Genomic DNA, 15,435 nt, shown 5'->3' with positions numbered 1-15,435 from the left:
CAGAGGCATGGTCCCAGGAACTACATTTTGCACATGTCTGCTGGCCTCGGTAGTTCTGGAAACTGTGGCCGAAACATTGGCATTTGAAGCAGCAGAGAGGATTTGGAACATACGGCCTGACCCGTAGCATTACATAGCCGGCCTCGAGTGTCTCAGGCAGAATGCTTGAGGAGAAAGTCAGTACAAGATGCTTGGTTTTTATCTCCTTCCCGTCACGCCCTAGCATGATTCTTTTAACATTGATCACGTTTTGCTCACTCCAGCCTTCCAAGAGTTCAGCTTCTATGAGTTCCATCAAATCATCGTCAGAAACAACACCACGGCTGGTGTTCATAGCTCGGTGTGAGGTTACTGTTACTGGGATTTCCCCAAATGACTCAACTTTAGGAAGATTTTTAAACTGTTTCGGATCGCGGAGTTCCAAAAGGAGATCGCCGCTAGCCATTTTCGATGCTTTATAGCCTGTACCAAGAGTTTCAGTGAGATACTTAGACAAGAGGAAAGGAGAAATCATTCTCATGGTCTCTTCAGGTTTGAGTGAATTACATGGAATCGGGGGAAGTTTGGCGGTTTGTTTCCAAGAAATTGGTAAATATCTTCGATGCGCCCTCGTTTCTGAGGGCGATCAAGTAGTTGGGGAAAAAAAGTGGCCATTAGAAGTATGGTGTTTTCGGCAGGGATGGCTGCCGCCCACCATGGAGCCCAACCAGGGGACGACACAGGACAGAAATATTCAGTTCTGCGCACGCCAGCGGTACAACCCCGCTATAACCGAATACATATACCCAAGACTGGATATAGTGCACAAGGTTAACCCTCACTGCCTGCAAAGCCGGAAGTAACACGAAAATAAAGAGAGGACAGGAAAGATTGAAAGTGAGAGAAAGATGAAGGTTGGAGGCAGAAAGAGAAAGGAAAAGGCAACTACTGATTTCTCCCGGGTAGGTCAGTCCGGGGGTGCCGTCTATGTGAAGCAGAGGCTGAAGAGGTGTGTTGCCTCCGCTGGGGGGCCTTAAAGGCCCAAACACTCTGCATCGGCTCAACCCCCAGGATCCCCCTTTCCCCAGTCGCAGTTTCGCCCGAATGGCGAAGCATCGATTACGATAACAAATTAGCAGAGAGCTATACAAAAAGTAAGAATAGTAGTTTTATCGGCCATATAAACTTTTTTAAACATTCACTTACTAACTAAATTAACAACCATGCATGGTGTCACACACGTGCAAGCAAACATGAACACATCTCATGCAATGACCTTAGAAACTCTATCAAAGCGCTGGAGCGAGAAGTGTGGTAGCAGGAGCGAGTGAAATTGCCTTTATGTGGCATCTCACTTTAACGCGAACTAAGCGATGAGAACACAGCGCGATGCGCCTAGAGATTCTGTCTTAATTGTAGATCGCTTTTACGATAGGGGCCGCACGGCCGCGCCGTATGTAGCAGCCGCCGGAGTAGAATGCTTCTCCTGTTTGCGCCAGTGATGCACGCAAGTTTCGAAAACTCCGAACGCCCGTGATGCGGCCAGATTTCCGTCTGTCTCCGCACACGTGATCGCTTTCCTTTTAATTGTAGCATTGTGATGAACTCGACATGTCTTTGCAGTCGGCACTTCCATGCCGATACAGCAAAGGCAGAAAACAGGACGACCGGGAAGATGGATGATGCACTAACCTAAGCACGCGTATTAAAGCACATGGAGGAAGCTGCGGCAGCTAGGCTCGAAGCGTGTATGAGGTGGCCATTTTGAAATGCCGATGGCGATATGGTAACACAGATTTAGGGTCGTACTCGATTCTAATGCGCACATGATTTTGTGACCCGTTTTATTGGAAAAAAAGTGCGCATTAGATTAGGGTAAATACGATAATCCGGCATGGTGTCCCTCATAAGCCACTGCAGTTTCAGGGCATTAAACCCTATGATATTTTTTGTAAACAGCTGGCGATCGATAATTCGACCTCCATGGTGACTGCCTAAAGGTCGAAATAATCGGGAGTCCAGAATATCGAATTCTTCAGAAAACAAGTGACTTTATTCAACAAGTGGCCAAAGAATATGTGTGCCACGCTGTGGCACAAATGATCTTAGACTTTTTCAGAAAGTGCAGAGACTCGTATATCTGCCAATGATTCTGGCTTCAGTGTAATTGCAGTGATGCCTATATGGACAAGCATCGGAAATACATGGAGGTGTGATGGTGGCCTCAGCATATTGCATGCTTGTAATAGGCAATAACCAAAACATGCCACCATTCTATGATGTAACTTTGAGTGGGGCCGCTTCAAGTGCTTGTCACTTGCAGAAACAAAAGCAGCCCACCATCACCACACAGGCTCAACAAGAGCTGCATGCGAGCTTCGCCAGGTGTGGCATGGACACAAAGAAAGCCGATTGCACAGATGCTGCAGTCTGCTGGCAAATGTACACGTAAGCACACTGGCACAATGATGGTATGCACTTAGTAGGCAACGCGTGGCACACAAAACGCTTCGGGAAATCAGCAATTGGTACGTTTCGGTGAAGCAGTGGCAGCTTTGCTCAGTAGAAGATCATTGTACAAATGCGCATATGTGCATCAGGGAAAGCCGGCCAAGTTGTCCGCTCTGCTGCTGCGTTCCCTGCCAAAGTTTTAAAATGCTACTTGCCTTTGCACTATAGCACGGTCATGTGAGAGAGGTGTAATTTATCATAGCTGTGAAAAAAATTAAAAAAAGATGTAGCACATATTTCATGACATATTTATTGTAGCATTGCATTTATTTCTTTGTTGGCAGTGGCACAGGGCAGGTCAGAAAATGCTAATTTGTACTTGGTGGTTACGTACTACCTTTCAGTGCATAGTTATGCTGCCTTCCTGCAAGGTACGTATCAATAAGGTTTCGCTGTAACATGTGAATAAAACTCCGGATGTGCCTAACCAACACAAGCAGACCTCACACAACAATGCAGCTTTACAATTAAGCTTGATGGGTTTCATCCAACGACAATGCCGGCGACGTATCAAAGTGAAAATATTGCTATTTCTGCTGAACTCATGCAGGCAGGGTCTGAATTATCGAACAGCCCACTGTAAGGTATCCAAAACTTCGGTCACCTTTATACAGTTAAACCTTAATATAAAGAGCTTAGTCAAATTGGCAATTTGCTTTGTTTATTGAAATGTCATTAAATCAAAATTTGACCTCTTTTGCATATAAGTACAGTCGGCCAAATATTTTTATTACTTGGAAAGGGCAGCCTAATTTTCTGAATTTCTGAATCGGAAGAAAGCAAATTTGAAAGAGAAAAAAATTGATTTTGTTGAATTTGGAAGTCTGTGACGAAAGATGTGATTTGACGGCATGTTGAATATCTTCACATCAGTGGTATGAAGCAAAGCCAGCCATGCTTTTGCATCCTCTCCACCCCCGCGGATAATAGTGTCGACCGCAGTGGCATGACGCTACCATAAAAAGTGCGAGTAGCGGTGAGCGAATGCTTCCTCTGCCTCTCACTTCAATGCATCTCTGAAACCCGAGATTATGTAACGTCCAGTACTGAACACCCGGGAAGACAGTGCACATGATGCCATGCCATCTCGGCACAGACACATTTTGCAAACACCACAAATTACATCTGAAACAGGCCACGTGGGCTGCATGTGCGCTCAGCCGTGCTGACATTGATGCGCTGCGATTGCCGTGCTACAAAAAGAAATTCGTGCCAACATGCTGCCCTCACATGCACTTGTGTTACTGCCTGCCCTTTCTACTTGCTCGTGTGGAAGACTGCGCTCAGTGTAAGACAAAACTCAGTAACATATAACAAAATTCTCTATATTAAAGTATTTAACTTTTTGTTTATAGAACGCCACGTATTTTTAACCTCAATATAATGAACTTCAGTATAATGAAATTCTCAATATAATGAAGTATTGAACTTTTGATAATTTCTTGTTCATAAAACACAGTCTACAGTCAATGTTCCATTTTCTGGACACGTCCAATAATGCAGACTCCTTCACGGCACCATCACGAGAATGTCTGAAATTTTGAAAGCTCAAACTCATCGCCATCCGGTTTCCCGGACTTTTTACCCCTAACCACAGCTTCGAAGTGGCATCCATCACCAACATTATGATTACCTCGCAGCCTCGAACCCCAACTCTCACACACCTATCCGCTAGCCATAGCGAGCCGTAGCACCGTGGCCACTGTGTCATATCAAAGCCTGAAACCAACCAACACTCTCACACCCCAATCCGTTGGCAATGGTAGTTAGCCGTAGCTATGCTATAGCCTTTTGTGTTTATCCACATGTTTGGTTAGCTTTGTGATATGTTGTGCGATTGTGTTGTGCTGCTGTGCACTCTCTTCGATGCTCGCTAAAAAGCATCCCGCTGTTTGGTGCTGTGCTTTTCATTGAGCGGATTCGCTTATGACAGCAATGGCACCGACTACACATTCGTCCTCTTCATCCATGGCTTCGAAGTGCGCAAAGCACTACTGTAGGCTGACAATGGAAAAGAAAGTCACCATCATCAAGCAAGTTGAAAGTAACCAGTCACGAGCCGACATGGGCAAGGAGCCAGGGTGTTTGCCCAAAGCTTGAGGAAGGCTTTTACGCTTCAAATGAACATCAAGGGCTTCAAGTTCAGCAATGGGCGGCTCAGAAATTTCAAGAATTGTGATGACCTCAAGCTGAAAAAGATGTGCGGTGAAAGCGGCGCTGTCGACGGTTCAGGCATTGCGCAGTATTGGAAGTCTTTGTTGCAGCATTCTCTGTTTTAGACGTAATCTGCTGTGTGCAGAGACCAGGCAAGCTGAGACAGCTTGGCACCGTGCACTGTCTTCTTGTGTGTTTAGTGCTGGAGGCTACGTGATCTCGAGTTTCAGAGTTGACTTGAGAGGCAGACAAGCATTTGCTCCCTGTTGGCAGTGCTTTTCATGACAGTGTCATCCCACTGCAGGTGACACTATCAGCCGTGGGAGTGGAGCGGATGCAAAAACTTGGCTGGCTTTGCTTTGTACTGCCAATTCCAAGATATTGTCGACATGGCATGAAGCCATACCTTTCATGACTGTCATTCAAATGCAACAAAATGAACTTTTTTCTCACTGAAACTTCCCTTTTCCGAATGCCCGATAATTCAGAAAATTATGTGGATCCTTCTGTGTAAGAAAAACACATCGACCACTGTATTTATTTGCATAAAAGTTTGAATTTCGATATACCAAAGCAAACTGCCAATTTCACAGAGTTCGTTATATCGAAGTCTAACTGTACATGTGAATTGAAGCCAGTGATTCTGGAAGGCCCATCCACTTGCAGCCGGGTCGGCGCGCAAGCGGAGACCGTCGAAGGTGAGGGAGTTATGACGGAACTGAGAGGGAGGGCGAGGGGAGCATAGTTGCATGGAAAGGCAGGAGGGAAGTGGATTTGCTTTCCTGCTGACTTGATGGATGGCAGCAACTATCTCTGCCACCTAAAGCCCCAACCAGATGTACGCCTTGCAATGCTACTCGCGCATCCTTTGGGTGTGCGCCATATTCCTCCACTGGGAGCGACGCAACATCGAGTAAACACGGTAGCGCGTGCAGACGCGTTCTTTCTTTCTTTCTTTATTGGAACATAATATACACAAATAAAATATTTCGGCAACCCGCCAAAGCAGCGATGCTAGTGAGCGGGACTGGGCAGTGCTATGGCCCGAATGACGTAGTTTTGTGCTCCAAGAACAGAGGAAACAATAGGGGAAAAAAGTACAATAGCAAAATTAAATTTGTTATATGTGCCACAAACATGTAACCTGTAGTTCGTGAAAGCATTGATGCTTTTATAAGGATCGCTGTATAATTGCCTTCAACAAGGCATAATACAAGTACGCAATTTCTTTCCTGCCCATTATTCGCTTTACCTTTTCCTCCATCGCTTGGCTAATTTTTATTATTTGTTCCTGATCAAGCAACAATGTAAGCAATGACATATTTAAGCCGGCGTACGTTACAACACGTACGTCTGGTTGGGGCTTAAGACTGCCGTGGAATCAGTGGAGTTGCTGAGGCTGGACTGGGCCTTCGCCGCTGCTTCCCTCTGTATGCTCGTGTGCTTTTTCCTTCATCTGCTGACAGATCGGCGCTGTGTTTAAGTTCTGCGTTCTTAACGCGAGTAATGTCTTATCAAGATGATAAAGTCGTTGCTACTGGTCATAATGATGTTGGTGTGCTCCCTTCTGTTGTGGTGTCATCATGTTAAAGAACAATGAGAATGAGGTACTGGGTGCCATCTTCGCGTCCTTGTATTCAGAGTCTGTCTAGTCGTACAGAATCGGATATGGCGCACTGTCTCCAACAACCTTTTCATCCGGACGTCTCGGTTTATACTCATCATTGTAAAAGAACAAGCGCGAATGAGAACAACCAAGCCAACCAAAACAAGTGCGAGCGAGAGCTGACGACAGCCGACGATAGTGCGAAACAAGCGGTCCGGCTGAACCAGACGCAAGTACGCATATAGTGGTTGGGCGGGTCCGCATGACACCAGTTTCCCATGCATATGTCGGTGTAGGGGCCGCTCTTATTGGTCTCCTCCACTTGCGGCGAGCCGCGAAAAATCAGCCGAGGACAGATCCCTCTTGCGGCGTGAGTTTTGCCACTATTGCGGCTGGGGCATTATGGCGCGATGCAGAAACTCTCTCAAATGGCTGAGAGAGGGTTAAATTTCTACTATGGGTGTTTTTTTTTTCTTCGCGCGTGGTGTTGAGGGATCTCTCCTAAGCTTTTCCTCTATGGCGGGGTAAGAGTAACGCTGATCGGAGACGTCGACGTGTGATTTGGCGCGCTGCTGAGAGCAATGTCAGAGCGCGGTTGGTTCGTATTAACCATCGCAAATGCTTGCGCAATCGAATTACTGGGTGGTTGAACCCATTGGAATACAGATAACTTTGACAAGGCCACAGCATCAGTTCGAATAAACTGGAAGTTTGAATTAGGCATGTTCGAATTAACAAGATTCGACTGTAGCACCATATTTGGAATGAGTGCTGTTAAACTTGCAGTAAGAAATGCACCCTTGTTCACCTTACTTTTTTTAACAAAATGCCTTTTTATGCATTGAAGCTAAACAATTACTGGAACACCAACACATTTTGGCATTAACTTTGTGAATGCGCGCATCTTGAAACTGGTGTCATATTGAGAATTCGTTCGAAGTGCATATGACTTGCGAATCGCAGGTTATGATTTAAAAAATGGCAATATTGTTGTACAGTAATTAGTTCAGAAGTTTTTAGAACTTAATTAGAAGTTTTAGAAGTAACCCAGTTCAAGAAGTAGAGAACTGTGTTACATGCCATGGTCAATTTTTTAAAATTCTGTAAACAATAAAAAAAAATTCAGGAGAACATTCATTTGGGCTAGATGGTGCATACTTGAATTAGGAAGGAACAGCGCCAACTAAGACGATCACAAGAGGGGAGAACGACACAGGACAAGCGCCAGTTTTCGAAACATAGTTCAGGAGAACATTCATTTGGGCTAGATGGTGCATACTTGAATTAGGAAGGAACACCCTATGTATATACTTCAAGCTGCAACACACTGCATAATGCAGTATCTGAGTATTATATGAGAAGCTGCAATTTATGAGAAGCCACGAAATTGAGATAAAACGTGTAGTGCATGTCCAAGATTTCGTACAAGTAGGAGACAGAATGTTTTATGAAGGAACGTGCAAGTGTAAGTCTTTCACACTAATTCTTTCAATTGGTTGATTGATTGATTGATGTATGGGGTTTTATGGCGCAAAGGCAAGTTATGGCTAAAGAGCGCCATGTCTGTGCTAATGAGTTTGCAATGTAATTATGATTCCTATGAAGTTGGTGTGATGTGGCTGTAAAGAGGCCTTAAAATATACGCTCTAAAGCGCGTAAAATCTGTAAAATAAAATTATGGCGATGACGTATGACTTGTACTTTAAACATTTAGATGCATATAAAAAGAATGATATCATAGGTAAAATATCTCAGATTAAAATAAATGCTAGAGCACTACTGCTTCCTTAGAGCCCTTGAAACACAAGGGCCTGGAGGCATGTGCTATGCAAATTAATTATCGCAATGGCATCCTCTGGAGAGAGGAGGCGCTACGAATGCATGGGACTAATAACATGTAAGACCACATCTCTGAGGAAACCTAGACCTGTGTCTGTATTAAAAAAAGGTTCTGGACCAAGAAGCATTGCAGGATGAAGAGGAATGTGCTGTCAGTATGCTAATGAAAAATGTCTTTTTCTCTCAGATTTGGCTTCCCGACACCCCCGGAGGACGTGGAGTACGGTCAGCATCTCCCCGCATCTACCACAGGTTGGAGGCTCACTTCCGGTGAGTAGAAAATTATGGGTGCCATACGTGTGTCCTATTCTGAAACAACAGAATAGGACATCTGTTCGGCACGATTTTGTAGTAGAGGGCCAGAATCCTAAGTGTGGTTTTATCAGGTGGAGCTTATTATCCGTTTCCGCGTCCCACATGCGTTGCCAGGGGTCTCGCAATCTCCTTCGCAAGAAAGGCCTCAGATCTGTGACAGGCACCGCAGCGGTAGGGTTAAGAGCTTGCGATGCGATTGACGTGGCCATCTCGTCCGCCAGAACATTACCCTCGATGCTCCTATGGCCAGGCACCCAGCATATAATGATATGCTGGTTAGATCTGTACACTTTACACAAGACGGAATATAGTTCATTAAATACTGAATTTTTGTGTGTATAGAGTGACATCAGGGCCTTCAAGACACTTAGGGAGTCTGTATATATCGCCGACTTTAGAAGTTTTGATTTTCTTATATGCTTCACAACAGACAGTAATGCGTAGGCCTCGGCCGTAAATATACTTGTTTCCGGATTTGGTACATTGGATTCTGAGAAGGATGGGCTGACGGCAGCATACGACACCCTGGCATTAGACTTCGAAGCGTCTGTGTAGAACTCTGTGCAGGAGTGCCTGTGCTGGAGTTCTAGGAAATGAGTTCGTATTTCGATCTCTGGTGCGTGTTTTGTTACTTGTAAAAAGGATATGTCACATTCTGTGACCTGCCACTCCCAAGGCGGTAACAACTTGGTTGGATGCATTAGGCAAAGCTCGAGGAGTGGGACATGTATCTCATCACTAAGCTCCCTCACTCGAAGCGAGAAAGGCTCTCTTACAGAGGGGCGATTATGGAAAAGTGTAGTCCAGGTCATATCGTTAACAGTGTTAAAACATGGATGTTGATGATTGGAGTGCATTTTTAGGAAATATGTAAGGCTGATGTAAGTTCTCTGTAGATGGAGGGACCATTCATTTGATTCCGCGTATAAGCTTTCAATCGGGCTTGTTCTGAAAGCACCAGTGGCTAACCGAATACCTAGATGGTGAACAGGATCTAGCATCTTTAGCGCGCTTGGGGCGGCAGAGTTATATACTACAGCACCATAATCCAATCGAGACCGAATTAGGCTCTTGTATAGGTTCATTAAACACTTCCTGTCACTACCTCATGTAGTCTGGGATAGAAGTTTCATTAAGTTCATTGTTTTTAGACATTTTTCTTTCAGATATTTAATGTGTGGAATGAAAGTGAGTCTGTAGTCTAGTATAATACCCAGGAATTGGTGCTCTTTGTTGACAGGTATTTGGTGTCCACACAGTTCTAAGGAAGGATCCGGAAACAGGCCTCTCTTTCTTGTAAAAAGAACACGAGAGCTTTTGTGGGGGTTCATTTTAAATCCGTTTTTGTCTGCCCACTTGGAAATCTTGTTCAAGCCCTTCTGCACTTGTCTCTCGCACACTGAGAGGCTACAGGATTTGAAGCTGATTTGAATGTCGTCAACGTAGACAGAATAAACAATGGCAGGTGGTAGCGAAGCACGAAGCGTGTTCATCTTCACGATGAAGAGTGTACAGCTCAGCACGGCTCCCTGTGGTACACCTGTTTCTTGTGTGAAAGGTTGCGACAATACATTGCCGATTTTCCCTCGGAAGATGCGAATCAACAAATAGCTTTCAATTATTTTCAGCATATTGCCACAGATGCCCATTTCCAACAAGTCTCGCAAGATGCCGTAGTGCCATGTTGTGTCATATGCCTTCTCCATGTCAAGGAATATTGACATGAAAAACTGCTTATGTACAAATGCATCCCGAATATATCCTTCAATGCGTACAAGGTGGTCTGTTGTCGACCGGCCTCCTCTGAAGCCACACTGATAGGGATCAAGTATGTTGTTGAGTTCAAGGAAATGTATGAGTCAGCGATTAATCATTTTTTCAAAAACCTTACACAGGCAGCTGGTAAGAGCTATCGGGCGATAGCTTGCCGCCATGGATGGGTCTTTCCCCTGCTTCAAAACAGGGACCACAATTGGTTCTTTCCATGCAGTTGGAAAGTATCCTGCAGTCCAAATAGTGTTGAAAATTGTTGAAATATACCCGGCCTCAATGGACTCGGGCAGGACACTCGAACCGAAGGTGATTATCAAGTGCTTGGTTTGGATTTCTTTTCCATCTCGCCTCATCTTAATTCTTTTGACATTTATGACATTCTGTTCACTGAAGCCCTCCAAGAGCTCAGCCTCAGTGAGCTCCAGCAAATCATCGTCCGAGACAACGCCGCGGGAGGTATTCATCGTGCAGTGTGGGCTTACTACTACTTGGGTCTCCCCAAATGATACTAGCTGAGGCAGTTTCTCAAATTGCTTCTGATCGCGGAGCTCTAAGAGGAGGTCTCCACAAGCCATCCTCAACACCTTATATCCTGGACCGAAAACTTCGGTAAGAGACTTAGATACAAGGAACGGGGAGATTGTTCGCACTTGTTTAGCTGGTTTTTCTGCGTGGATCACATGAAAATGAGGAAAATTGTGGACTTGGCGTCTGAAAAACTGAAAGACCTCTTCGGTGCACCCTCGTTTATGAGGGCGATCAGGGAGTTTAGGAAAAGCGTTTTCCGTGAGTACAGTAGGGTTTTCGGCCGCGATGCCGACCACCCACCATGGAGCCCAACAGGGGGACGTGACAGGAGTTCCTGCTAGAGAAACCCTGCCAACGCCAGCCGTACATTGCTGCTATAACCAAATACAGCATAACCATGGCTGGCTAGCTACAGAAGGTTAACCCATGCCGCCGGGAAACTAGGAAGTGAGGAGAAGTAATGAGAGGACAGGAAAGATGAAAAAGGAGAGAGCAAAAGACGAAGATTGGAGAGGAGGACAGGAAAAGGCGACTGCTGATTTCCCCCGGGTGGGTCAGTCCGGGGGTGCCGTCTATGTGATGCAGAGGCCAAAGAGGCGTGTTGCCTCCGCCGGGGTTTCAATTGGTTCCCCATATCTTTTGTAGTATGCCATCTTTCATATCAAAAGAAAGGAGGAAGTACGACCAAGCCAAACGCCATTTGGCAAATCCCACAAGGGTATCACATGGCCACACAATTACAGTCAACTCTCATTACAACGGACCCTGTTAATCTGACAAAAAATGTTCATTTTATCCGAAGTCCTTAATATCCAAAACAGCTCACTTCGAAACTTTCGTTGCGATGTCTAACAACTTTATTGCAAAGATCGAGTGACAAACGTCTAAAATAAAAAACAAATGAAAAAGTAGCAGTTTCCCCCGAAAGCCGAAGCATTAATTGCGATAGCAAATTAAGCAAGACAAGCGCCGCAGCAGCAGCTAGTGAATTGACCTCTGTGTTGAAGCTTCAACGCGAACTAAATGCCGTAAGCAGCAGCCGCCGGAGTAGACATCCCCGTGCCTCGCGTGCGCGATATTGAGCCGCAATTGTCGGCTGACCCTCGTAAGTCAGTTGTCAGCCCATGCCGACATGGCAAAAGTATGTTTTATGCACCCAATATTGAAAAAAATTGCTGCTAATTTTGTCCACTGCAGCCGATAGTCCGTTGTAGAGCAATCCAATAAAAGCGAACTTGGTTGCATTAGTAAAATATGTAGAACAAGCTAAGGCTAAAATATGGTCCGTTATATCCGAAAGTCTGTTGTGTACAGGTCCGTTGTAACAAGCGTAGACTGCATTGATACAGGAGTAACTGAAAAGGTTAGCATAGATCACACGCCAAGAAATTGTAATGGGTGAATGCAAAAGCAATATCAGCAGTGGCCAGTCAATGCAGAGAAAGATAACAGGAGAAAAGAGTTAGCACACAAAATTGCCTTGAATACTGTGATCACAGGGTAAACCCTGAAAGGAAAATTGACATCCACCTGTATATAGCACGAACCTACAATGGAAACCCACTTGAGTTTCTCAGAAACAAAGCTTTGTAGTTGAAAAAAAAAATGAATACGGCAAATCAGTTCTGCAGAATTCCGCAAGGTGACAATACCCACAAGGACAATATTCATTGTCCTTGTGCTTCAAGTTATCGCCTAATTCGCCCTCACAGTGCGACCTGCTAGCCTCCTGGTTAGATCAGATGGTAGAGCGACCTGCCCCAGAAAGGCACTGGTCCCGGGTTCGAATCCCAGACCAGGACGAATTATTTTTCAACAACGAAGCTTTGTTTCTGACAAACCTGCCTGGCTCTCCTTTACACCTTCATGCTACGTACAGGTGGAAGTTAATTTTCCTTTCATGAACCTTCCTCTACTTTGCAGAATCTCGCAGAACTGATTTGCCAGGGTCATCCCTAAAAGAGCTTTATGGAAAGTGCCAGATTTTTGTCAAACAATAAGGCCAAAGGCATAATGACAGAAAATATGAAATTGCACAAAAAAGCAAATACATTTGTGTCATGGTAAATGCTACAGTTACTCTCAACTGCCAAGCTAACATAGAACAGTCATAAATGTGGCAGTAAAAGATAAAAAATATACATGTATACATCACAGGTGCATAATGCATCATTCAACATGAAGCAGCCATGCTATGAAGAAGCCAGAACAGTCATGCAAGGCAGCAGCAGTTCAGTCCAAACAAAAGTGTTAAACTGCAAGAGTCCATTCACAACATAGCATTAAAGTAGCATATTATGCTGATGCTCCTGGAATATTAATGTGTCTAAAAGCTAAGAAGCAAGTGCTTTTACCTACAGTTAGTTATATACGTAGGAGAGAAACAGTCCACAGACAAAAACATAGGGACAGAGTGAAGAAAGCAGAGAGTCATGCTTCCCATCTCAAACCAAGCCAGATGCCAAGCCTGAAGCCAATTCAGCCACCAGATCAAAATCCATGCTGCGCCTGTGCCTCCCTGTGCGACCGGCCTAATGTGCATAAATGGCCTCACTTGTTGGCACGTTTTCGAAGGTCCCGTCGGCCCCCACGGTTGACGACGCCACACGGCTCATCCATCATGCGTACCAAGAGTGCTTGGTTTCCAGCATCGATTGGTGCCACTGAGATGTCCCGCACTGCTCGGAACTTGCCGCAGTTGTTCAGATGCTCATTTTCCAGTCGGAAGAAGTTCCACACAAAACGCCTGCATTCAGCATGGGTAAATACAGCCACACTTAGCTGGGTGTCAGACAGGTGGCTGCAATCTTTTCTTGGTACACTTAAACTTCAATATGACGAACTTCAATATAACGAAATTATTGACATAACGAAATATTGAACCATTTATAAATTCTTGTCCATAGAACACTACGTATTTTGAACCACAATACAGTTAAACCTCGATATAACCAAGTAGGTAAATTCGGCAATTTGATTCATTATATCGAAATTTTGTTCTATAGAAATTCGACCTTCTATTCAAATAAGTACAGTCGCTGATTAATATTTCTTACATGGAAAGGGACCGCAGAATTTTCCAAATTATCGAGCAATCGAAGAAAGCAGATCTGAATAAGAAAAATTCATTTTGATGAATTTGAGAGTTGGCGACAAATGATACAGTTTCACGCCACATTGATGATAAGATCTTCACATAGGTGGTACGAATTAAGCGAAATCAGCCATTTTTTCTTGTGCACTCCACCTCCATGGCTCATAGCGTTACCCGCACTGGGACAACGATATCATGAAAAGCACCGGCAGCAGGGAGCAAATGCTTCGTCTGCCTCTCGCTCCAACGAGTCAACAAAACTCGAGATTAGGCAACATCCAATACAAAAAGCACGGGAAGACAGCTTAGTACACAATGCCAAGGCCTCTCGGCATGCCTGCTCTTTGCACACGCAGCAGATTACAGTTGCTGACTGATTTTTCGGACTCCAAAAATTCGGACATGCTCGATTATTCAGTCTGCTTCGCGGCACTGCCATTCTCCCCATAGACCATAATGTATAACAACTGCCGAAAGTTTGGGCACCTTGCAACGTCTCGTCTGATTTTTCGGACACTCCTTGAGACAACTCGATCGAGAGCATCATGCACCGACTCTGACCAGTGCATGGTTCGACTTGCTGAACGCCATTTTTGTTTTGAACGGAGCGTCCTTGCTGCCCCACGAAGTGGAGCTACTGCAAATCCCTGCTCATAATCACCGTTTCTAACCGGTTCATGGCTACAGCAGTTCCGGTCTCAGCTTAGTAAGCCATGTCAAGACAATCCAGCAGCTGATTTGTTTCTTTCTTCGTGCACTACACTGCGAGTAGGCCATGTTTTTTGTTTGTGCGACTGGTGTTGACGTGACGGCGTGGTGATGTTTGCTTTGTGTGCTGTGTCGAGGTTGCGGTGATTTAACGAGGCATACAGAAGCATCACATCAAGTGTCTAATGGTGCCGACAGTGCCCGCGCAGACTGCACTGGGGACTGCTGGCAAGCGGGTGCCAGGAGGCCTAGGATTTGTCGCCTTCCAATGTGCTCCCTACTGACGCTGAAAATGTTTTGCCGAGACCTGCACAGTGGTTGCATTGCGATTCCGGACACCGTCTCAGACAGTTTTACAGGTGCTGACACTGCTGTACTGACATGCGCAGAGCTCGACGACGGCGAGATCATTCATCAGGTTTCTGCTGCACCGCTGGACAATGACTCCGAGTCGAAAGATGACGCACCATGTGCTATGCTGCCGTCGCATCCGGAGTGTGTACAACCAGTGACTGTGCTTTGCGCCACCTATAGTGACCATATGACCCTCTCCGAGATTCAGGCTTATCTGATTGCATGTAAACGGAACAGTGTGCAATGGCGCATTCACAATTTCTTCAAGCCTACTGCCGAGCCCGAATAAGTGCATGGCAATAAAGGATTTCTTTTCTTTTCTTAATCCGCTTTTTTGGACACCTGTTTATTCGGACATTTCCGCAGTCCCCAGAGGTCCGAATAAACGGTCGGCGACTGTACCAGTAAAGGGCCAAATATAGTCCAATGTAGTGTGAGTGCACGCACACGTTACGTCATGCTGGTGAGAACAACAGCATCTGTAGTTTGACTGACAGTTCAACGCACTGGCACAGCTAATGTAACCAGGTGTGGCCAATGCGCTCCGACACACCTGGCGTCGAGCGACGCTCGC

The 15,435-nt window shown here is 45.2% G+C and overlaps 1 protein-coding gene across 6 annotated transcripts in view; it reads right to left on the bottom strand.

Moving 5' to 3' along the window:
- The window catches only part of LOC139052726 (solute carrier family 53 member 1), a 376,292-nt gene that overhangs the window by 62,187 nt on the left and 298,670 nt on the right, over positions 1 to 15,435 (bottom strand). For 3 of the 6 annotated variants that reach the window (XR_011510032.1, XM_070529770.1, XM_070529771.1), the window contains exon 13: positions 13,260 to 13,451. The exons of 1 other annotated variant lie outside the window; for it this stretch is intronic. Coding sequence is in view for 4 of the 5 variants with exons in the window: in XM_070529770.1 (XP_070385871.1) it covers positions 13,260 to 13,451 (192 nt within the window). In the remaining variant the exon portion in view is untranslated. The remainder of the gene's footprint in view (positions 1 to 13,259; positions 13,452 to 15,435) is intronic. 2 more of the 6 variants (XM_070529769.1, XM_070529772.1) reach the window with 1 other exon arrangement.

Source organism: Dermacentor albipictus, unplaced genomic scaffold (genome assembly GCF_038994185.2).
Source record: "Dermacentor albipictus isolate Rhodes 1998 colony unplaced genomic scaffold, USDA_Dalb.pri_finalv2 scaffold_30, whole genome shotgun sequence".
Classification (NCBI taxonomy): domain Eukaryota; kingdom Metazoa; phylum Arthropoda; class Arachnida; order Ixodida; family Ixodidae; genus Dermacentor; species Dermacentor albipictus.
Note: the sequence above shows the minus strand (reverse complement) of the source record. Positions and strands in the feature narration are given on the sequence as shown.